Raw genomic sequence first — 22,797 nt, forward strand, 5'->3', positions numbered from 1 at the left:
CAGATTTGAACCTAGTGTGGATTAGGCTTGGTTGAGCATGACCCAACAGCTCTATTATAATCATTAACTCTTTTAAGTCGAGCTGAGTCATGATATATGTCATCTTAAACCAAATTCCACAACTGACTGAATAAAGGAGCAATAAAATGCTGAAAGTAAGAGATGCCAACAGATGTTTACTCCTTTATTTGGAGTGGAACACATAGGAGTTAATATTTCACATGTAAGTGTCATGGCCCCAATGCAATGAGTGAAGTCAAGAATTACCTTTGTGTCCAGAGCATTTAATGGAAAGGTTCAGCAAAAATATTTTGTTCATATGTTTTGAGCTGTGAAATTAACCATCTAAACATTACCAAAAAAAATTAAAAAAAAAAAAAAACAACTTTAAATTGTTTTTCACTGCTTTTAACTAGAAAAAATTAAATTTTTTTACACTGAATTTACTCATCATATCCTCCTGTAGACCAATGTACAAAATTTGTACACATTATTATTGTAGAAAGAACAGGCACAATGTACTGACGGTACAGCACGCAATAACGCAGTGACTCAAAAGATAAGAGAAGAGGATGCACCTGCTCCTTTCCCACCGATTGGTGTTTGTACAACTGCTGGTGCACATTAAACTATTTCTCAATAATTTGAAAGCTGTATTAAATTATAAAATGGTCACATAAATACCAATTTCACATCTGGCCAAATGTTGGCATAAAAATTATAATACTGGACCATTACTAATATTACATTTCAAGGCTTAAAACAACAACACATTCTCTGTCACGTGCTCATTAACAGATGGTGACTGAACATGGCCTGTTCAACCAGATCTTCTGTCTAACAGCATCAGAAGATCACAAACACTTGAACATTTCATCAGCTAAAATAACTCCACTCGGAAGGATTCAGACTTAAAGCAAAAGATGAATAGACACCAGGGCAGATAAATTTAGGATCTAAGAAGGAACAAGCCAAAGTTTGCCAAGTGTGAAATTTCCCCTTTTCTTCAATAGTTAATACAAAAAATTCCACAGTGTCACCCTTCAAACATTTATGGTTTGTCCACTATTAAAAGTCTTTTGTCCAGTGATTTCTGAACCCTTAATCTCTCTCAGGTGCTCCTCTTGTTGGATGCACCGAGTATGACAGGAGGCGGTTCGATGTTGAGCTCTAGTCGGAGGTCTTCAAGGTTCTGCTCCCATCGTCGCTCGTAGAAGATACTGAGGACGCAGCGGGCCCGCCGCCCATTCTGCATTGCCCAGGGTCCCAACGTTGTGAACAGTGACTGTAAACGGCTATGAGAAGGTGATGCAAGAAAGGAAAATTTGAACATGATACAACAGTGAAGAGGAAACTTGCCAAAATTAATCTATTTTATTTCCCATAAACTTCCGATGAACTTCCCTGAAAACACAGGGAAGTTCACAGCTATTGAATGAGGAAAGATTAATGGTTTAAAAGTTAGGATGCCCAAACGTTGGCATGAATCTTAGCTAAATCAACAGTATGAACTACAATCTAAAAAAGGAGGGGGTCGGGGTGGTGGAGGAAGCTTCAACAGTAAACGGTGTTGACATGAGCATGACCATCAGGGTAACAGGGAGGAAATGTCTGGTTATAATGTCCATGTTGTGCACCTGAATGAACATGATTGATGTTACTAGCTACACAGCTGTGAATGAGTAAATCAGCCAGTACAAGTGCGACTTCAGCACTCTGCCTGAACTAATCCCATGCTTCATTTGTCTGTGGTATTGAACTGCATTTTTATTTTTATTTTGTTTGACTTTTGCTCCAAAAAAGACATTTGAAAATGTCAGTTTGGGCTTTGGGAAATTTAGATTTTTTTTTTTTTTAAAACAATTAGTTACTCAAGAAAGTAAGTGGCAGATTAGTTGCTGATGAAAATACCTGTTACTGCCCTGCCCCAAAGCACTGAGCTCTGTTGTTTGCTTCTAGTGTACAGTAACACCTGAGCCTAAATACAATGAGTCTATCAGAGCTTCTTTCATGTGTATTATGACACCTGAACAGTAAAACTACGGGTTGGATGGTTGAATAGCTTTGGAAACCCCCCTCCATCCACACTTGGCCAGCTGTGCGTAGGTTGGACTGGGACCAAGGATTGAACTTTTCTCTCCAACTCTCTTTTTTCTTTCTTCGCAATAGTATTCTTGTCACTTTCATGTGAGCAAGAGAGTGCAACACTATAAATGTCGGAGACTGTCTGAAAATGTGTGCCGTTATCCACACTCAAAGGTTATCACAGTTTAAAAACTGGGATAACCTTTGAGTGTGGTCATATTTCTGAGGTGGTCACACAAACGTATGGACCAGTTCTATTCGAGCATAACCTGACCCTAAAAGGACACGGTTTAGAGACTCTAACTCTACTTGTAACTAACTCTACCTCTGATCATACTGCTACAGAGCTTACTAAACATCTTGGTGGTCCAAATCTATGCAAAATCTACACTGTGGTAAACACACAGGTATTGTACCTTGTATTTAGCCGAAGTGGCCCCAACACAGCTCCAAGAGCGCACATGGGAAGCCCCGTCTGAGCAGCTTCGAACCATTTTACTGCCACTTCACCTGAAAGCAGCAGGAAGAGATGGAGAAAGAAACCCACATGCAAATTATTTAAGGTGAAAAGAGAAGAAAGAGCAAGAAATCAGTTAACGGTACAGTGTCAAAACCAGTGTCTATTGTGAAACCCCAGTGCAAACATGTTTCTTTATCTTTTAGTCAGTTAATTTTAACAGTTAATCAATTCACTAGTATTTTGTATGCAAAATAGAACAATGTAAAGGAAATCGCTTTGAAAAGCAGGACATTTGTAGAGACAGCTGGACAAAAAACCATGAGAAACAAGTTAAGGTCTGGTGAGAATTGAGTTTTTCTGACAGCATTCAAATGTGTGGCTCCAACTGTGTCTTTTAACTGGAAAGGTTTTGTCTGTCATGTACGCAATAATGCTTGCTGAGCCTTAGTCATAATCATCAATAAGGCATTATAAAAGGTCAAAAACGCTTGGCCTGGATCGGTATCTCCCATAAATAACGTCTGTATATGCCAAATTTCTACCGGACAGCGGTTGGTTTGAAATATATCTTGGCTAAAATTTTCAGATTACATGACGCCTGACTCACCCAGCATGTTGGTGGGCATGCCCAGTAAGGTGTGCAACAAATCATGGACCTCTCTGTATCTCTGCATGACGTAAGCTAACTCCTCATTGTCCACAAACTTCACATCTGCCCTTGAGTCAGGGGTCACATGCTGAGAGGACAGGAGAGTGAATACGTAAGTGAAGATGAAAGAAATGTAAAAGGTGAAAATTCTGAGGGACTGCGTTAAACCTGATGAAACCAGTGTTATGAAATGTAAAACAAGCATCAAATTTTCTTTGTATGGAGTTTTACAACACACCAGCGGACAAACTCACATTGTCCTCCAGAAAACGGAGGTATTCTCTCCCAAAAGAGCCATCAGGCAGTGAGGCCATCTTGCTCAGATCAAGTGTAGACAGCCGGATCCTGGGCCTTTCTCTGCAATAACATGTCAATGTCCAGCAAGACAAAATCAAAATTCAATCACAAAAGAGAAGACGGTATTTAAAAGAGTCTAAATCAAAAAGTTACCAAATAGTGCTACAGTGCCTCACGTTAGAATAGTGTAGCCTTCAGGGTCATTTCTCATCCTGTCCCTGAGATTTATCAATGCTAGGTGTCCTGTCGTCTCTCCGAGCACTGCAACCATGTCTGTAAAGTGCACAGAGCCCCATGAAACTAAATGTAAGTTAAAGAGATTTTCCAAGATGTGACCTTTTGTTGCTGCCAAACCTTCTATCTATTAACTGATTTCCTGAAAATAGCATATTCTGTCTTAAAGATTCTCAAATTTCTGCAGCTTGTCTTTAAGTAGAGCATTAAATATAGCTTAAGTTTAGCTACATACTGGATTTGACCGGGACACTCCACCATTTTTCACTAGTTACGAGTTTACTCATTACTCATTGAGTACCACTCAGCCTGTGAAAACAGCTGGTCAATGTCGTCTGTGTGTCCGAAGGAGATTTTTTAAGTCTGAGAAAATGTCTGAAAATGTCCAGTCTAATGATGTCAGAGTTATTTCCGTTGGGATATGGGGATAACAAATATTTATCAGAAAGCCTGCATTATAAACTGGGGGCATGGAGTTGAAGTGACCTGGGTGTTTACCAGGCAGATGAGGTCTAATTTGAAAGGCATTTTAAAAACAGGATCAGTTTTTTTTGGAGATCAACCGATACAATGCACTAGGAGTGTGGAGTAGCCCTTTAAAGACACCTGTGGTCTCCAAACTAAATGTCAAATGGCAGGTGTTAGTGCTCTCTTCCTCCATGAGAGTTTCGGGGTAACCAACATATAGTATAGCCCAACATTGTATTTATTCTCATTTCTGTTTCCAAGACATTTTGAAGCATGTAACAGCGGTCTCGAGAGAATAAAACCTTGAGAATGAGCAATTGTACTCAAACTGTACATGAGAAAAGAAATTTGAGTACAGTCCCTGTTGGTATTACCTAACTGAAAAATGAAAAAGATAATGAAACATGCTTCCCAGTTCCTGTTAATTGCTGGAGGTATGCCAGGGATACAAACTCTCTGATAGGCAGCGAGTATCAGATGAAGACTGGCTAACTGAGGTTTGACCAACGTACTTGATGTTGTAAAGGAGCAACATGCCAAAAATGTCTCTCACTTCATTTTCATTCCTACATGTCCCAGGTTTTCATGTAGTAAAATCAGTAAATACAGCAACAAGATGACCAAGTTCCTGTATTTTGCTGTAATTTAGACATGAAGGCAAGAAAAAAAAAAAAAAAATAATAGAATTACCTGTCAAGGTCTGAAAAAGGTGTACAGCAATTTTGCCTTACTACAAATTCTCATCACAATGTTTGCTTACTTGGCTTTTTCAGAACTATAGGCCACATTTTTTTTGACTTAATCAGCAATCTCCATCTACCTATAAGGCTGAAATCTAAAAAATAAAACTAGAGGATTTTGAGATAAGAAAAAAAAAAAACAATCTACAGAAGAGGTGTTTAAATTAGTTTTACTGCTTTTGATTAAAGTGATGATGGACTTCATAATTTCAACTAGGCTGCAATGTATGGAAGATTCGCCTCAAATGAATTTCCACGATTTGGAACATTTTCTATAGCACCACCATCAGCAGAGCTGTCCCCATATTGGACTATACAGTATGTTATCTGTGAGTGAGCTTTACTGCCATACTTTTCTGTACTTGAGAAGGTTGTTTTTCCCTTTTAAAGATTATTTTTTCCTTTATTAGATAGAGATACAGACAGGGAATGCAGGAAAGGGGTGGGGGATATGGTGTGACACGCAACAACTAGACCAGAGTTGGACGCCCCATGGGAAGGCATTAATAAAAAGAAAGAAAGAAAGGGAGATGAAAAAAAAAAAAACAGAAACACAAGCGCAAACAATAACAGAGAATGTAGCTTGAAACCCATGCTGATGATGTGAGAGTCTCACCATGTCTGTAGGGGTCCTGGAGTGCAGCCACACCTGACCCGATGGCCAACAGGGCTTTCTGGATGGGCGTGGTGGGGATGTGGCCTGGATACAGCCCATCATAGCAGCTGTCTGTAAACTCACTGCTGCTACTGTGCAGCTGCTGGACACACACTGCTGAGACAAAGGTGGAGCAACCATAGAGACATTTACGCTACTGGACCAAGACAATGTCATAATGGGCTAGTTTAGATTTGTTTGTTTTTTTGTCCCCTTTAACAACAACAACAACAACTCAGTACTGTGTTGATAATAACTGACATCAAAGCAAAAAAGCAGCTATTTACTAATACAGGCTGTAGTATACAGAAAATGTGTGCAATGATGTTTGACAGAAAAAGATCACAATGAATATTAACACTTTAAGCGTGTACAGAATTTGGGCTGACACCTGATTATGGGATTTTATGGCAAAAAAGTGCAGTTAATTTGCTTCTTTGTAGTTCCCCTTAGCATTGTTTACACATCAAGAGAAGAGAAGTTGCCTGTTCCTTCATACAAAATAATATAACTCTAATTCATTGAAGCACAGTGGTCTGGAGGTGGCGATGACCTAAATTTAAGTTTACAGAAAGCAATATCACTCATAAATCACTAAGATCTTAAATTCTAATGGCTCTTGAAGAGATGTTAGCAATGATCTGCGAATTAAATTCCTATATTCGCTAGATTCACACAGAGTAACATTAACTGTCTAATTAGCTAATTATCGATATACAACATCATTAGCATTAATGATATTTAATGCTAATGTGATTCTACCTGACTAGTCACATAGCTGAGCAGTGCGGCCCTCTCTCGTACGTTATGCTAGCAGCTAGGCTTTGAAATTAATTAACTTTTGCATTCAAAGTTAACACATCTACGTTTATGAAAATAAATGGTATATTTTAGTTTGTTTTTTAAAATAACGCAGGCCACACGTATGGAAACTCGTACCTTTGGAGATCAAAACGCAATGTCGCTGATTTAAGCGTTGGAAAGGTTTACCAACGCAAGGCCACATTGCGAAGGTTACTGCGCACGCGTCGTGGGCCGTTCACTTGCTTTCCACTCCAGGGCAGCCATAGTGAAAGGGGCGGGGATGGTCAGTTTTTCTGGAAACAGTGTTTGAGTTTGAAGAAAAAATTGGCTCCGTTCTCCCCAGCTACCTTATCATTTAGAAGTAAGCGCATGCAGCGAAAGTCGTTAAACAGCTTACTAAAGGTTGAGTTGACCGTCTCACGTGGTTTCGTTTTCTCTGACGGCAGAGGTGCAGTCGAGACGGCAAGGTTAGTTAGCTGAGCTGACGTGTCTTCCTCTCAAATAAGTAGGTTAGCAGTTAGCTAACTGCGTAGCTAATTTGCTAAACCAATTGGTTATAGTCAATTACCGCCTAACTTGGCATTTAACCTAGCTGCGTAAAGTTTCGCACCCACCCATACAAGCCAATAAGTAAAGTTTAAGTTAAATACGTAATGGGCTACATCATCGCTCGTGTTTAACCAATAGCTGTCACAGCTGACGTGTTTGAATGAGGGCGTAACAGCACACTATGAATTACTGCGTTTGGGTGGTGTAACACTATAAGGAGAAAAGGCTGTCTTTGCAAGCTCGGTGAGTAAAAGACTCGGGTCTGTGTTCACCACAGTGCCGAGTAGAGTCGAGAGACCCTTAGCCTTAGAGTAAAAAGACCAATACTGAGCAAGAACATGGCGGAGCGACAGAGCAAGCGTACGGAGAAACACGCAGAGCAGAGAGGGTGTTACTGTTTTAACTATTTTGTGCCAGATTTAAGAAGCAGTCAGGGAGCTGTTGTTTGAAGAAATGGCTGTGCAAACTGATGGGATAGCTTTATTGCACTTTATTTTCCAAGGCATTGTTTTTGATTATGCAGTTTTTGGTTGTATTTATTCCACAGTCCTGATTTCAAACTTCACACGACTGTAAAGTACAGTCCAGATGACTGTGTGTTTACAGTTAAAACAAAAGACTAAGGTAGTTTTTTGCGTTTTGTTTTGTATTTTTGGTTAGTTTTTCTTTTGTCTCATAATCACAGCACAGTTCTTCAGAGTTGAGTTATGTTTGTGCTTAGTGTATGGCTGCTCTCATGTAACTTCACTTCTTGTTTCAAAGGTTCTGGTCTGTTTACTAGTCTTCTCAGGGTGGTGGACTGTGGTGTGTGGCAAAAAGACTCAGCATATGGTTTCTACATGCGATTGCTTGATTTAATGATTGTTTTCAATGGATTTGTAATTGCTACCCCCCTCAGTGTTTGTATGGACACCTAACCACAACAACAGCTTGGGTGTAGACTACCACTAATTAAGGCATAATCCCATTGCTCTCATTAGAGTTGTTTTTCATTGCAACAGTGTTATGAACCCTTAAACCACAATCTCTCTGATCGAGTTGAACGCATTTCGGGTTAAAACAAAACTTGTAAAGTGATTGTGAAATTACAAAACAGGTTAAGTATGGAAAGTGGTGTCGTAACAGTGAATAGATAGTCGTCAGAGCAGTTTAATATACTGATTACATGTCAGATACATGATCAGATAATCATACAGAGAAAAGCATTTCCAGAGTAAAGCATCACTGGGCTTTAGTTAGATGTGAACTGTCTCCTGTCTCAGCAGGGGTTATTTTTGAGATTGATAAGTAATGTACGCTGGAACAAGATAACTAAATAATTACTCATGATTATTCTAGAAAATTCAACGCAAGTTAACCAGTGTTGCTATTTCACTTTTCATGTAATGGGCCTGAATTTTAAAATGTGGAAACATATGAATACATTTACTAAATATAAGTAATATTGATTTTTAAAATAAAAAAAGAAAAATAAACCGATAAAAAAATATTCATCAACATTATCTAGTATTGTTAGAAAGAATAACAAAATGTCAGTAACAGTTAGGATTTTGCCAAAATGTTATGTTTCGAATACAGTTAAAATACTTCGTAATTTCATTTTAAAAGTTGGGATTTAGCCAATTACCTTATCTTAGTCCAGCTGTTTTTAAATGTTAATTTGATGAAATAGAAAAGTAATATGAATCGTACTTGCAAGATTATATTGTTTGTAGCTTGAATGGTTACAGTTATTACTAATGGCATATAATGCATTACTGGTCATATGCTCACTTGGCCCTCATGATGTCCGTCTCATGATAAGCATGAAAACTTTGTCAAGAACTGTAGTGCTGTTGGTCTATGGAACATGAGATTTTCATTCTAACTTGCTTTGAAGATCAGTATAACAATGAGATGTAAGAGTTGGCTGCATTTATGTGGGCTCAGACTGCTACTGAAATAATTCTATAAGGGACACTAACCCTTTAATTTATCTTTTTTTTTAAGTTATGACCCAACAACCAGTTACAATCTTTTCTCAGAAAGAGCTTAAATTGACTAAAATGTTGTTTAATGATGTTTTCTACTTTTTATTTCACATCAACAAAAAAATCATTAGATTCTCATGACCAGCAAAAGCACAATGACTAAGCCTACCCCAGTCTTAGTTTGCTTGGCTGTCTTTTTTTAGAGGCACAACATTTCCAAAATTTTTTCTCCATTTAGTTTGTGCATGATAAATAGTGTGTTTTGTAACCAAACAATGCCTGGGTTGAAATGTAGGTCGCAAATATGTTATTTACCTCTGCTAATGTGAATAGGTAGTCTTGTTGCCCTGCAAAGGTTAGTGGCATTTTCACTGACACTGAATTTTAATTCATGGATGAGTTGTTCTTTTAAGACATGTAAATCTGTTTATATTATTTGCAGAGACACTTACATGAACTGTATGTTGTATAAATATACAATTTTCGGCAGCCGTGAAACCAAGTTTGGTGGGAATATGTCTGTATATGCTGACACCTGCTGGTTTATGGGAAAAACACTTCCCTCTTTTTTTCCCATAAGGGGTTTTTCAGTAATAAATTATGCATTACTAACATAATAAACATTCATATAGCAGACATTTCTAGAAGAAGCTATTTTTTGTGAAGGTGTAAAAGTGCGCAGATTTCTTGTACTAAAGTAATTCTACCACAACCTTGGTACTGCATCTACTGCAGGCTAATAGCCTGATTTGGCCCATTATAGCAATGAGTACCTAGGATATTGCATTTTACCGATACCACTGCAGTAATTTTGGTTTGGTCCCTGCACTGTGAAAAATTATACAGAAATTTAGTGGAATCAGCTTATCTTTTGTTAGTAACTTAAAAATAGTCAAAATCAACTTAAAATTTCAAGTTTTTATTTTCATACCAACATGAATTTTTATAAATTGAAGTCATTCAATTAAAGTGTCTAAAGAAACACGATCAACTTATTAGCAGATTTCCCACTTTGCATTGTTTGAGAGTTAAAACTCCCTTTTTGTAATTCGAACTAAACAGACATGATGGAAACTTTCTTTGTGTCTTCAATACATAATATGATAAGTCATATGTTTATTTTCATAATGCAAACCACTATGGCCCTGTTCATACCTGGCATAACCATGCATCTTGGGTTATCTGATCAAAAAACGGACAGCTCTAAGTACAGGTGTGAATGCACCCAAGATGCACTGAGGACGCATTGACATTCAATCGCTCAGACCACGACAGAGATTTTAAACATCTTCAATCTTCTAAACGTTGCTCTAGAACAGGGTTATCCAACTATGTGACATCAAATGCCATCGGCCTCAATCTACATGCTCCATTTGACCACCTTTGGAGGTGGTCTGGGCCGCATATGGCCACATTCTTTTAGCAGTGTGTACGCAACGGTGTCCTGGGCTACGCTGAAGGACCGTATACTCAGCTGATGTCCTCTGTGTAAATGGATAAACGTACTCATTCGCAAACAAATATTTATGCAAAATCTCGCAAACTGGCTTTGTCCACGACATCTGGAATTTTTGAAAAGCCTATAGAGATATATTACGAGTGCGTCGATCATTGTGAGCGATTTGGTGTGTCTGGAGCACGTCAAGGAATAGACCCAGTCTGTATTGGCTTGATTTCTTCTTCTTCTTAATTTCCAGCAGACTAGACATGGGAAGTGCATTGCTGCCTCCAACTGGTTAAAAACACCAACACATTTGGTCTTTGCAAATGACATGGATGTATGTGTTTGTTTACATATAGAGCGGGGAGGTGAGATCCGATCACAAGTGGTCACTCGAGAAGCATGTGGAGACCCATTCTAATGCCAGGTGTGACCTAACGTACTTAGAGCTGTCCGTTTTTTGATCGGATCACCCAAGACGCATGTTAATGCCAGGTATGAACAGGGCCTGTGAAGGTTAGTAAAAAAATGATTTCCTACCGCCATCTGCTTGCAATTTAACAGTTACTGTTAACAGCTTTACATCTTTACTTTGTATTAACTCTGGCACAAAGTCACTCCAACGAGAGCCACAAGTGAAGAAATGACTATCCAAACCGAAAAATGTAAATGGAAAGCAAATCTGTTGGTAACGTTTGTCAGTGTGACAGAAAAACAGTTGATTCAACTTGATGTCTTAGGTTTATTTTACTTACCTTGACTTCGCTAAACTTAGCTCAGTTAGTTTCACACTTTCACAACTAATGAGACACGTTTGAACTCATTATTCAACCTATGAACAACTTGAAATCGTGTACAGCGTGGCAACAATACCTCCAGCTTAATCAAATGAGCACTGGCATTGTTTGTGAGTAGGAGAAGGATGCTAAAAAGAAGACACATTTTTGCCTAACCAGTTATTTTTGTTATTGATGAAGATAAGGCTGATAAGGAGTCAAAATGCATCACCAGCCAAGCAAGCTTTAATCCGATGCAGCGGCAGAAAGTCGGGAAAGTTGCTGCCACTTTTTACTCTGATGAATTTTACACTGGCTGCTGGTGTCCGCAATTCAGCAAACAACAGAATAGACTTATTGCACTAGTCTTGAAACTTTCAGTCACTTTCTACCCGTAGAGGTCAGATGCTTTTGTTTACCATAAACCAAAAGCATCATACTCAATTGAAAAATCAAAAGGAAAACCTGCAGGCTCCTGGGACCTCATTTAAACTGTGCACAAATTCCACACCTGTTGACACAAAAAAAATTATTAGCAACTGATCAGCGCCTTCAGTTTGCCACTGTGTCATTCTTGACACTTCCACCAGATGGCACTAAAGGTAGGAATATTCAAATAATAATCGTAGTGGCTTTACATCGTTGAATTTTAAATTTTGCTTCATGTAAATCACAGATATAATACAAATGGTTTATAAATATTGTGACCAAGCCCAACTGTGATCCATTGTAGATTATGTTATACTTCTGGGCAGAGCATACAATAACCACAAGATGGCACCACAAGCACGATTATTTGCCGAGTTACTCATTAATAAATTCCAATTTTTGGGTACCAAATACCAAACGGCAGGCCTATTTCAAATGTCAGTGTGTGCAAGTGGAGGATGTAGACCGACGGCCTTTGATGTCACGTAGTTGGATACCTCTGTTCTAGAGCAACGTTTAGAGGATTGAAGATGTTTAAAATCTCTGTCGTTACCCAAAAAGAAAAAAAAAAACGCACAGACAGACTGAACACATGGTGGTACTGTGACCAGCAGCTTTATGTCTTGACCTTTATCTCCTGAACTGTAATGGGGGAAGCCACGGTGATCTGTTGCATTTGTCAAAGTTTGCAAAGTTCGAATGTTGTCTGTTGTTCTGACTAGACTATTGACTCTCGCTTCTGCCAAATTTCCATTTGTTTGTTGACAGACAGAGTTAACGGTTAAACCTTTTCTTAATGGGGAGATTTCGTAAGTTTGCGTAAGTTTACAAAAAAAAAGTCCGAAAAATGATGAAATGCCATTAGTGTTAAGTAAGGCTACACTATTTTGTGACTACCTCTTCCGTATATGAAGTAACACGGTTATTAGCAAAGCTCGCCTATCATCAGTGTGTCTTCTTTACCGTACTTCAACTCTTCCTGCCATGTTTACATTCTAGAGAAACTCGTCGGATAAACCTGTCACCAGTATGCCTGTTTTCAGACAGTATCTCTCCCAAAGATAGCTTTCCTCCCAAGACTGCCGTTTTCCGAGCAAAAGAATTTGCATGCATCTCGTATAGGCCGTGCAAATGGGGCGAGCCATTTCACAATGGTGCACAAATTAGGTTCACAGCAAAGACAGGCTAACACAAAGTCAGCCACTGGTGAAGCTGTGGTTGCGATGCAACCAACATTCTGAAAGACTCATTCCACACTGAACATCACCTGTCTGCCCTGCTGCCCCCAGGCAAGCGCCGCAAGGCCATAAAATGTCACAATAGAGCCATCTGTGAACTGAACTCTGCCAAGCCCATACCTATCTATAACCATTCCCTCTGCCAGGAACCCTATCTCTGACCAGTGGATGTATTATATCCCTACCTCTGCAAATATTCACTATCCTAGTTCAATATCTCAAGGGAAATAATATTACCTAGTGAAATATTTATAAGGCAATATGTATAGTATTTTAAATATTCGATGACCGCCAACTCGTGTGTGTGTTTTGTAAGTTCTTTAATTATGCTATGTGTACCTTTGTGCTGAATGTGTTAAGATTCCTAGTTGTAGATAATTTTATAAATTGTTTTTACAATTTATTTTTACTTTGGCAATTTAAATTTCGTTGTACTATTGTGCAATGACAATAAAGGCATTCTATTCTATTCTGGTGAATTCTATTTTTCTAATTATTTTCGATATCATTTGGCCGTGACATATAAAACATGTTTGAAGCTAGAGCGGAAAAAAAAACGTACTTTTAAGATGGTCTCCCCAAATTTTTCGCAATGATGAGTCAGCCTTATATTTTCACTGTAAAATCATCAGCTTAAGTGCTCGGATGCTGCTCATATTGCACTTTCAGCTACAGCTGCTGAATTCCCCATGAGCTGACACTTCCAATAGGTATAACCCCAACATTTACTGTGTCAGAGGCACAGTATAACTATAGTGTTCAGTGAGTAGTTACTGGTATGTCAGGGAAAACATGAAACAAAACATTGTGATTGATGTGCTGTCTGTTTCTATTGCACAAAGGTGGTTCACAGTTAACAGCTGTTATTTGTGGTTTTTATTCACAGGATATAGCACCAGATAGATGGAGAAGAATGTCCCGAATGTCATTGGACTGTCCCAACTCTTTACCAGGGATCCCCCTCAGTGTGCTGTCAGTGCCCATGGAGAATAAATACAAATGTCAGCAGTGTCTCCAGGTTCTAAGGAGGCCTGTCCAGGCTCAGTGCGGCCACCGCTTCTGTTTACACTGCTTCAAGCAGCTCACCAGGTAGACTGGAGGTCCTCAGACCACCTACAACCGTGTGAAATGCAAATCTCTTCCACCCCCTAATGCTTACCTTCTTACTGGACATGCTTCAGCACATCCTGTGTTCTTATCTCAGCTCGCCTCTGGGAATTTTTGCACCCAGGATCAGTTACTTTATGCAGGCTCATCCCTCACATGACTGGACGCTAATACTGATGTCAGTGAATCACAAGGATCTGGCTTAGGATGGTGACTTTGCTAAAGGTGTCCATTGTTTTTCCTATCAATGACTCACTGGTTGTTCACTAATGCACTAATGCATTGGGAATTCTTTAATAATTAACTGGTTTATCACCTTATGTTCAACGATACTTTGACAGTATCATTAGACATAAGGTGACAGAAAATGTTGAACTGCACTGAAAGTTAAATCATTTTAAACAGCTCTACATAAAACCAAATATAACGAAATATATTAAACTAAACCTTGAAAACATGAATGTACCAGAGTCTCATTTTGCTAATCTTCCAACATTCATACCACAGCAAAAAGCACTTGTGAAATGTGTGTTTTCACATCTCACTGTAATTCATCTCACTCACACTCACGTTTTTCTCAAGAGTTCCCCATGCCTTATGAAGGATACAAATTGCAGCAAAGTTGCACAGCACTACAACCTTCTTTCACTGCTCTTGCATTAATTAATGATTCATTAACTTGAGCTGTGATCCATACTGGTCAGCAGTTGTTCCAGTAATGGATCAGCAGTTGCTGACTTTTGGCTATAACCAGCTATTTTTCACTATAAAGTCACAAAACTGTTTTGTTTGTTAGTTCTGGCCCAAAGCCTTGTGAAGCCTGTCGTCAAGAGGAAATATATGAGGAGCCTGTTTCCATTCTGAATAGCAATGAGGTAAGTTATGGGGTATGCAGTTTTCAACCAAAATTGTTATTTTGAGACATCTTACTTATAATCAGCTATGCCTCACTCCCACCCTGTTCTAAAAGAAAAAAATATGAGTAGCAGTCTGACGGGGGATTTCCTTCACCACAACCTCACACAATGCAACCCTGTTTGCTAATTTGTGGCTTTATGTTTAGCGAAATTCTTTGTTCCATGCTCCTCCACTAGGCATTTCCAGACAATGCAGCAGGTCGAGAGATTGCAAGCCTGCCAGCCAGATGTTTGAACCAGGGCTGCAATTGGACAGGCTCAATAAAAGAGTATGAGGTAAAGTCAAAACTTCTTTTTCGTTTTTGGTATTCTGGTTGTGTTCACTGCTTTCTGTTTGAGTGTGTCTCTGTCTTTCCCACAAAAAAATCTATTACAAGTGTCAGTTTACCCATTAACCAACTCAAAACCAATACTTTCAGTACTGTCACATATTGTCATGGATTCCTGCCCCTACAGCCTTCTCTTCACAGTGTGGTTGTTATGTGCACTGCCGCAACCCCTGAAGGGAAACAGGAAGTGAAACTAAAACACCCTGGAAAGTCCCCAACGTATCTAGCTCACTTATCAAAAACAGCTCATTGGGAAAGTACCAGGACATTAAAGGCAATTTAAAGTGCCTTTTGAGACTAGCTTTACGGTAGTTGGTGGTTCAGCTGACCCTTGCTTTAAATGAAACTGCTGTATTTGGAGTTTATAAGGAAACTACTGGCTTTATACTGGCTGTAAAACATCAAACAGAAACAGGTCATGGCAGTAAGCCACAACCTTCAGACATTCTGGTTTAAACTGTTTGTGTTCTAGTGTTTTGTGTGTTCAAATGAGTGTCATCTGTCCACAGTTTTGTTTCTACTGTAAATATCTCAGTGTTGGACAAGTTAGACAGTTCATTTATTACAGAAGTGGCTTCCTGAGGCTATTTTACATGTACAGGATATTTGTAGTGGATGTTGTCTGTTTGTGGTTTTAATTAACCGTACCCTATGACCTTATTTATTTATGACCTTTAAAGGTTTTATATAGAACATTAAAATGACGTGATGGCAGGAGATATGTTCAAAATGAGAACACTAGTCTGACACTGGAGATTATTTTGCATGCTTTGCAAATTGGGCTCTCACTGGTTAGCTTGCCGTTGACCTTCCTCTGATTTTGTTTATGAAATGTACTTGCTTTCAATGACCATGGATTCAAAGTGTAATATAGTTTTATTGCAGTGCTCAAGAAATGATTACTACGCTGTGTGATACACCCACGTTTGTATGAGTATTTGTGGGCTGCTGTTTTAGTCACCGTTGTCTGGAAAGATCCGCGCTGTCATTGGCTAGCCATACACACCCAAAGCTAGGTCTTACGAAGCTGAAAAAATAGACTAAAAGTGGTGTCTGTGTGGCGTAGGAAGGACAGGGATCTGACTGAAAAGCTGTTAGAGATGAATCATATTTAGTTTGCAAACCTTGAACAGAATAACCGGTGTAGCATGTTTGAAAGTGAGCAGCCAAAGCGAAAAACAGGCTAACCTACCTGTAAGCTCTTGCTCTGTGGCTTCAGCGTGCTGCTGGTAGGCGTTGTGAAAGGCACTAACCTCTCGCTCAACAAACTCCACCTCACAGTCAAGCTCCACCCCTTTCGTTTCCCGGTGTTTTTCAAAAAAGATGTTATTTTACGGCTTTTAAAAAATAACCATCAAACTTCAATGTTTCATCAAACTTCATCAAACAAAATGAAAAACATAACTTTTTCCCTAATTTATTGTTGTACTTCTACTTTTTATTTCTGTACTTCTGTTTTTTTCTTACTATTATTTCCATGTCTTCCAGTGACTTCTTAGTTTTGTTTCTTCTGGTTTCTTTTTCGTTTAAGGTCAGATGTTTGAAAAAAAATCTTTTTATCTTACATCTTTAGTATCCTATTGTGTTTTAACATCATATAGTACAAATAATTTAATTAAATATTAAGTCCCTTTATGCACTGGAGATTAAAAAAAAAAAGGATGCGTAAAAAAGAACAGCTTGTTTTTCCACATTGCAGGTGTCAGTACATCCTGCTTACATATGTGGGTGTGTTTGTCAGTTACAGAAAGGGTGTAGCATCTTTATATAAGGACTGACAAAAGATCTGAATGTTTTTTTTATATGACCTGTTTGGATGATCTACCATGCAAATTACATTATGTGCACCCAAATAACCTAGATCACCTTAAAAGTACAACTGTCATTCTTTGATAATATCATTTAAAGATAAGGGGTAGAAACATCTGAACTGCGTGAGAAGCGCAAACAGGAATGTGGTCATAATAGATCTGTCCTCCATTTTTAGACTCGGCACGAAGGTTGCTGTGAATTTGAGCGGATACAGTGCGAGGCCTGCCAAACCTCAATCCTTTGCACAGAGAAGGACCGACACAATGAGAGAGAATGTGGGGCAAGAACAGTCATCTGCAAATACTGCAAAATGACCTTCACCTTTAAAGACATCAAGGTGAGAGAGAGAGATTATCTAGAGTAAAGCAGCTGCTGGTTGTGTCTCCATAAATGGACACACAATAATATTCTCCTTCATGGTGTATTTTAGGCCCATGATGAGATCTGCCTGAAGTTTCCCTTACATTGCAAGGACTGTGGCAAGAAGAAGATTCCCAGAGAAAAGGTTTGAGCTATCACTCAAATTACCCTTTTAACTTACCATATACATTTCTATAGTGGTTACAAATTACTCAGCGTGGTAGTGCTTGACAATATCCTCTCTGAACAAAGGCTACTGGGTGATTTACTCTGTCTTAATATAAAACTATATAAAGGATCTATGGGGTTGCTTCTTTATACCGAAGCTAAACGTAGACTAATCACTGAATAGACTAATGCAACATATAGCATTTATAGCCTAAACAAACGTTCAGCGCTTGTACCCTGAACACATGGACAGTGCTATTAAAAAACTTGTATATTGCTTGTGTTTTTGTATAATTACATAGCATCCAAATTACAATAAATGTACCATTAAACTTGATAAAATCCCAACAAAGCCAAATATTATAATCATCCATGACTGAATACCTATGAGTTCCACATGTTGATCAACTGATCAATTAAAGTCTTCTTTCTAATGTAGGTTTTAGGAAAAGGTGCCCTAGAATTCCCTTTTTGACCACTTAGTTTCTTTCAAACTATGAATCCCGTGTTTTGCTTTCAGTGTTATTGTATGAGTAGACACATTGTTTGTTTGGAGTTGGTCCAATAACAGTTCCTTTGTCCATTCTACTTTCAGTTCAGCGATCACAGCAGGATCTGCATCAAGTCAAAGAGCACCTGCCCATTCAGTGAAGTGGGCTGCAAATCTGTGGTATGTATGTTAATGTCATCAAATATAATGCTTTCATTGTGTTTTTTTTTTTTATTGAAACAGATTAGCAAAAAATACTACTGTAAATACTATGTGTTAGGATGCTTTTTTTTTTTTTTTATAAGGTATTTTAAAGGAATAGTTTGACATTTTGGGAAATACACACATTCGTCTTTGTCTTTTATGAAAAAGAAATTGGAGATCTGGTTTTGGGCCTTTCGTCAGACAAAACAACCAAAAAGACCATGGGCTTAGAGAAATTGTAAATTGAATTTTTGCACAATTTTTTTTTAAACATACTATAGTCTAACTGAATAATCAGTTAATCAACGAAATAATCGACAGATTAATCAATTATGAAAATAATTTTGTTTCATCCAGAGCTATCTGGTTTCATCCTAGATTAAAGAAGAGAAGACATGAAATTTAATTAGCGAGCATAACAGATGTTTCCCTTTGCTTCCAGTCTTTATTCTAAACTAAGCTAAATGCCCTCATGCGTTAGCTTCACATTTAGCATACAGATATGAAACGAGTACTGATCTTCTCATCTAGCTCTTGATAAGAGAGTAATCAGCATATTTCCCAAAATGATGAACTATTCTTTTAACAGTCTGCACTAACTAAGGAGGGTGGAAAACTGCGTCACAATGGAAGCCACCTGGCTGGTATTATTCGATGCTTTATCTAATCACAAATGTATCGGTAGCAGTGTATATGTATAAAATAAAAAGAAATTGCAGTGCAAAAATGGCAAATATATTTTTTAAGTAATTTAGAAATGGCGTCGCCCATTTGTGTGCATATGTTTTACACCTGAGACCACTGACAAGTTTAATTTTTAACTGTAAAACGTACATTTCTTGATCACATTTCTTTGATAAACCAATTTACAGGACCTAAAAGCATTTTATTCTCAATCAGCTTCTTACCATGATTGCTGGACTTGTACACGGACACATAATTTTCTGCCAAAGTTGCAACTGTTTTGGTTATTTAACATAAAGGACTTGTGTCTGGGCTGTTATCTTTTCCGGGCTCTTCTCAGTTGCTTGAAGTGGGCGGGACTCAGTTTGAAAAATGTGATGTCGCTTACTTTCATACACCAATCAGAGTAGCAGCATTTGAATCAAAATCTGATGTCAGTTGTTTGGAAATGTTGCTACTGCACTGTCAAGACACACCCATACAGTCCTGAGAGTTTTAAACTGTTCAATGTTAAGTGTTTTTAATGTAAACACTTAACAGTCGGTTGATATTTCCTTAAAATTTAACCAATGTTTACCTGAACAATCATTAACGATCGCTAAATCACTAAAAATTGTTCTCCTGTTCTGGCTCTGCTTCACAGTATGAAAAAAACAAAGACAAGTATTTTTCAGAAACCGATGGACAAAACTTAGTCCCAGTTTGTGTCTCTCGTGTATTAGCATACTTTCGGGTCACAAAAGTAACAATCAGTTTATCTAAAAAAAAATTAACTGGTGGTTTTTGAAAAACCCAAAAGGTCGAATTAAAAAAAAAAACACACACTTATCATTGTTCTGAAGATATATCCAGAATCCACAAAGAGTCTTCTCACCTTCAGGATGAAAAAATATTCCATCTACTGAGCGATCAAAACAATTTTTAAAACATTTCCCAAGTTGCGCTTCTGTTTTCTGAAACAAAACAAAGATGGTTAAACCCTGCCGTTTTGAAATTTTAGACTGGCCCTAAGTACAGTAGCAGCTAAATAGCTCAGTTGTGTCTCTCAGATAGAGAACGGCAAGCTCAGCGACCATGAGCACAGCAGCACCATGGAGCACTTGCATCTGCTGCTGCCCATGGTGCTGTCCGTGGCTCGGGCACATGCAGAGGCTCCTGATCCCGGGGAGTGGCAGGAGGACTCTGGTCTGGGCCTGTATAGGGCTCCTGAGGAGGGAGTCACCACGGGCGCCGGAACCGCAGCCTCCGCACAGTCTGTGGACCTGGAGAAAAAGGTGAGTCTAACTGGATTTAATGCTCATTGTTTACCACAGCTGTTCAATGAGGATCTAAACGTATTTGTTGCGGTCTCTCCATAGGTGAATGCTTTAGAAAACATTGTGTGTGTCCTTAACCGGGAGGTGGAGCGCAGTTCAGTTACATTGGAGGCTTTCTCACATCAACATCGTTTAGACCAAGAAAAGATTGAAAATCTGTCTAACAAAGTACGGCAGCTGGAGAGGACACTGACCATGAGAGACTTGCAGCTGTCAGAGACTGAACAGCTGGTGCGAGAACTCCAGTTCTGCACCTATGACGGGATATTTGTCTGGAAAATCTCGGACTTCTCACGCCGCAGACAGGATGCTGTGGCCGGTCGAACACCTGCAATGTTCTCACCTGGTAAAGTGAAAGACATAATCGCCACCCGGCGTTCATTTCAAAGGTCCTTTGTACATGAGTGGAGTGTGTGTGTTCTCTCCCAGTTGAAAGGTTATTTTTGAATTTGAGGGAGTTCAGGGCATGAGGTTTGCTTAATCTCAACTCCTGGCATGTAGATGAGGGAAATTCCACGTGTGCATGTCACTCCTGTTCTCATATGACATTGTTTTTAGGCGCCGTTTACATTCTGGATTCGTCTGTTTCTTCCTCTTCACAGCATTTTACTCCAGCAAATACGGCTACAAAATGTGTCTGAGGCTGTATTTGAACGGCGATGGGACGGGCCGAGGAACACACCTTTCACTGTTCTTTGTGGTCATGAGGGGCAAGTGTGATGCTCTGCTCAAATGGCCATTCAGTCAGAAGGTAGGAGACACTGTGACTGATCCGTCCTCTCATTTTAATCCATCATCACCACACTGAATGGCACAGATTAAGCTAATGCTCGCCTCCCCTCCTCTTCCTCCAGGTGACTCTAATGCTCTTGGATCAGAACAACAGGGAGCACATTATCGATGCTTTCCGCCCTGACATCACCTCCACCTCCTTCCAGCGGCCGATCAGTGAGATGAACATCGCCAGCGGCTGCCCGCTCTTCTGTCCGCTGGCTAAACTGGCGGGCAAGAGCCCCTATCTGAGAGATGACACAATTTTCATTAAAGCCATTGTAGACCTCACTGGCTTATAGAGTGCAGACTGTGGAAGCTGCACCCAAATTACATTAAAAACCTAGTAAACAACTAAATAAGTAATAATGATAATATATCTACATAATAATATTTTTATAGTAATATGTATTATAATAAATGTATTAAAATTATATATGGCAGTGATATTACATAATATATATATATATATATATATATACATACACACTATACATTAATAATACCATCATTTTATGTATTTGGAAGAGTGTCACATTATGGTGCAGGGTATGCAAAATAACACATCATCACAGTGGTAGATCTGTAATGGTTATTAGTATCGAGATCACATAATTCTGTTATTTCAGTATAAAGCTGCCAGCTGGCTGTAAGAAGAGGTACAAAAAAACAGTAGGAGTTCTGGATTTTAGTAACATGAAGAGCTACCGAGTCAAATCATTCCTTCATAATAGAAGATGGTCTGCGATCATCTGTCATCCTAATGTGAGGCTCTTGGCATTCAAATCATATCTTATAGCTGATAACTAAATCTTATAAAAATATCTATCTGTATTAAATATCTTATTTATCTTATATATCTTATATCCAGACTACTCTTTGCGTTGTGTGATTTCAAACACCAAACTCTGGCTTCATTTTCGGCTTAGTTCACCATGTGCGGGTAAGGCATCACTCAATCATCACGTTGCACTACTCTCCCGGTGCAACACAGAACATTCTTTTGCTCCTGAGTCACTTTTGCCAAATGAGTAGCTGCTGTAACCTTGGTAGACCAAATTTACAGACGCAGTCCTAAAGCAAACGCTTTGATACCTCAGTCGTATTCTAAATAAATGCAAGGAATAAACAAACAAGACACCCTGAAAGAATATCGGTCTGTTTGCACTGCACCTGTAAAACACTGCCCCCACCCCACACACACTGAACACTGCTGAAAAAAAAAAAAAAAAAAACTAGCCATACCTCGACCACCAAATACAAGCCTGAAGTGTAATCTATAGCAATTCACAATTATTTAAAAAAAAAATACTTATACTTTACTATTTAGCCCAAATTCCTGCTTAACCCAGTTGTACTGGTAACCAGAAATCTTAATCATAGATATAATTTATTCTATTCACTTTACTATGTTTCCTTTGTACTAATAATGCTTCATTGTATTTTGTGATTATACATTTATAAAATGCTTAATAGTCATCCTAAATTTTGTGTGAAATGTAGAAATTGTCAAATTGTATGTAAATGTTTTACTATAGATTATACATTATATCACTTAAAATGGGGTGCTTGGGTCATTAACCATGTTTACTCCAGCAGGATGAGCTGCAAGATTAAAATGCTCTTTATATATTAAATATCAGTAATTTGGAAGGTTGTGTTAACTGCATGTGTGCATTTTTATCATAATTATAATAAACTTTTGCAGCATATTTTACAAACTTAACACGTGTTGCTTTTGTCCACATGTGGATAGAGAGTGTATATACAAATGATCTTTTAATTCAGCACATTGTGCCATGTTCACTGCTATTTACTGTATGTCCATTATGAAGGAGTACGTT

The 22,797-nt window shown here is 38.6% G+C and overlaps 2 protein-coding genes across 7 annotated transcripts; one reads left to right on the plus strand and one right to left on the minus strand.

Moving 5' to 3' along the window:
• Positions 1-218: 218 nt before the first annotated feature.
• Positions 219-6,906, minus strand: coq4 (coenzyme Q4 homolog (S. cerevisiae)). Of its 2 annotated transcripts, XM_040157080.1 has the most exons (8): positions 6,790-6,906; positions 6,528-6,685; positions 5,550-5,702; positions 3,668-3,764; positions 3,449-3,551; positions 3,153-3,282; positions 2,502-2,595; positions 220-1,295 (listed from the first exon to the last, which is right to left on the minus strand). In XM_040157080.1, the coding sequence occupies exons 2-8, from the start codon at positions 6,592-6,594 to the stop codon at positions 1,112-1,114; spliced, it is 828 nt and encodes a 275-aa protein (XP_040013014.1). In that variant the 5' UTR covers positions 6,595-6,685; positions 6,790-6,906; the 3' UTR covers positions 220-1,111. The 2 variants fall into 2 exon arrangements, with proteins under 2 accessions (XP_040013015.1, XP_040013014.1); XM_040157081.1 differs by lacking the exon at positions 6,528-6,685 and having other exon boundaries at positions 219-1,295; positions 6,790-6,881.
• Positions 6,634-22,670, plus strand: traf2b (Tnf receptor-associated factor 2b). 5 transcript variants are annotated; one of them, XM_040157077.1, is made up of 11 exons: positions 6,634-6,753; positions 13,682-13,884; positions 14,699-14,777; positions 14,997-15,095; positions 17,136-17,297; positions 17,391-17,465; positions 18,084-18,158; positions 19,916-20,140; positions 20,225-20,528; positions 20,785-20,933; positions 21,037-22,670. In XM_040157077.1, exons 2-11 carry the CDS (start codon positions 13,709-13,711, stop codon positions 21,253-21,255), a joined length of 1,563 nt encoding a protein of 520 aa, XP_040013011.1. In that variant the 5' UTR covers positions 6,634-6,753; positions 13,682-13,708; the 3' UTR covers positions 21,256-22,670. The 5 variants fall into 5 exon arrangements, with proteins under 5 accessions (XP_040013011.1, XP_040013009.1, XP_040013008.1 ...); XM_040157075.1 differs by having other exon boundaries at positions 6,635-6,859; XM_040157074.1 differs by lacking the exon at positions 6,634-6,753 and adding an exon at positions 7,076-7,184.
• Positions 22,671-22,797: the final 127 nt, after the last annotated feature.

The sequence above is a fragment of the Xiphias gladius genome, chromosome 20, assembly GCF_016859285.1.
Source record: "Xiphias gladius isolate SHS-SW01 ecotype Sanya breed wild chromosome 20, ASM1685928v1, whole genome shotgun sequence".
Taxonomy (NCBI): Eukaryota; Metazoa; Chordata; class Actinopteri; order Istiophoriformes; family Xiphiidae; genus Xiphias; species Xiphias gladius.

Coding starts and splice junctions, on each gene's coding strand:
- coq4 (XM_040157080.1), bottom strand. CDS start 6,594: ATGTGGCCTTGCGTTGGTAAACCTTTCCAACGCTTAAATCAGCGACAT. Junction 3,765..5,549: donor CCAGGACCCCTACAGACATG/GTGAGACTCTCA, acceptor TGCACTTTACAG/ACATGGTTGCAGTGCTCGGA. Junction 2,596..3,152: donor CATGCCCACCAACATGCTGG/GTGAGTCAGGCG, acceptor TGCTGCTTTCAG/GTGAAGTGGCAGTAAAATGG.
- traf2b (XM_040157077.1), top strand. CDS start 13,709: ATGTCCCGAATGTCATTGGACTGTCCCAACTCTTTACCAGGGATCCCC. Junction 18,159..19,915: donor AAGTGGGCTGCAAATCTGTG/GTATGTATGTTA, acceptor TGTGTCTCTCAG/ATAGAGAACGGCAAGCTCAG. Junction 20,529..20,784: donor ACCTGCAATGTTCTCACCTG/GTAAAGTGAAAG, acceptor TCCTCTTCACAG/CATTTTACTCCAGCAAATAC.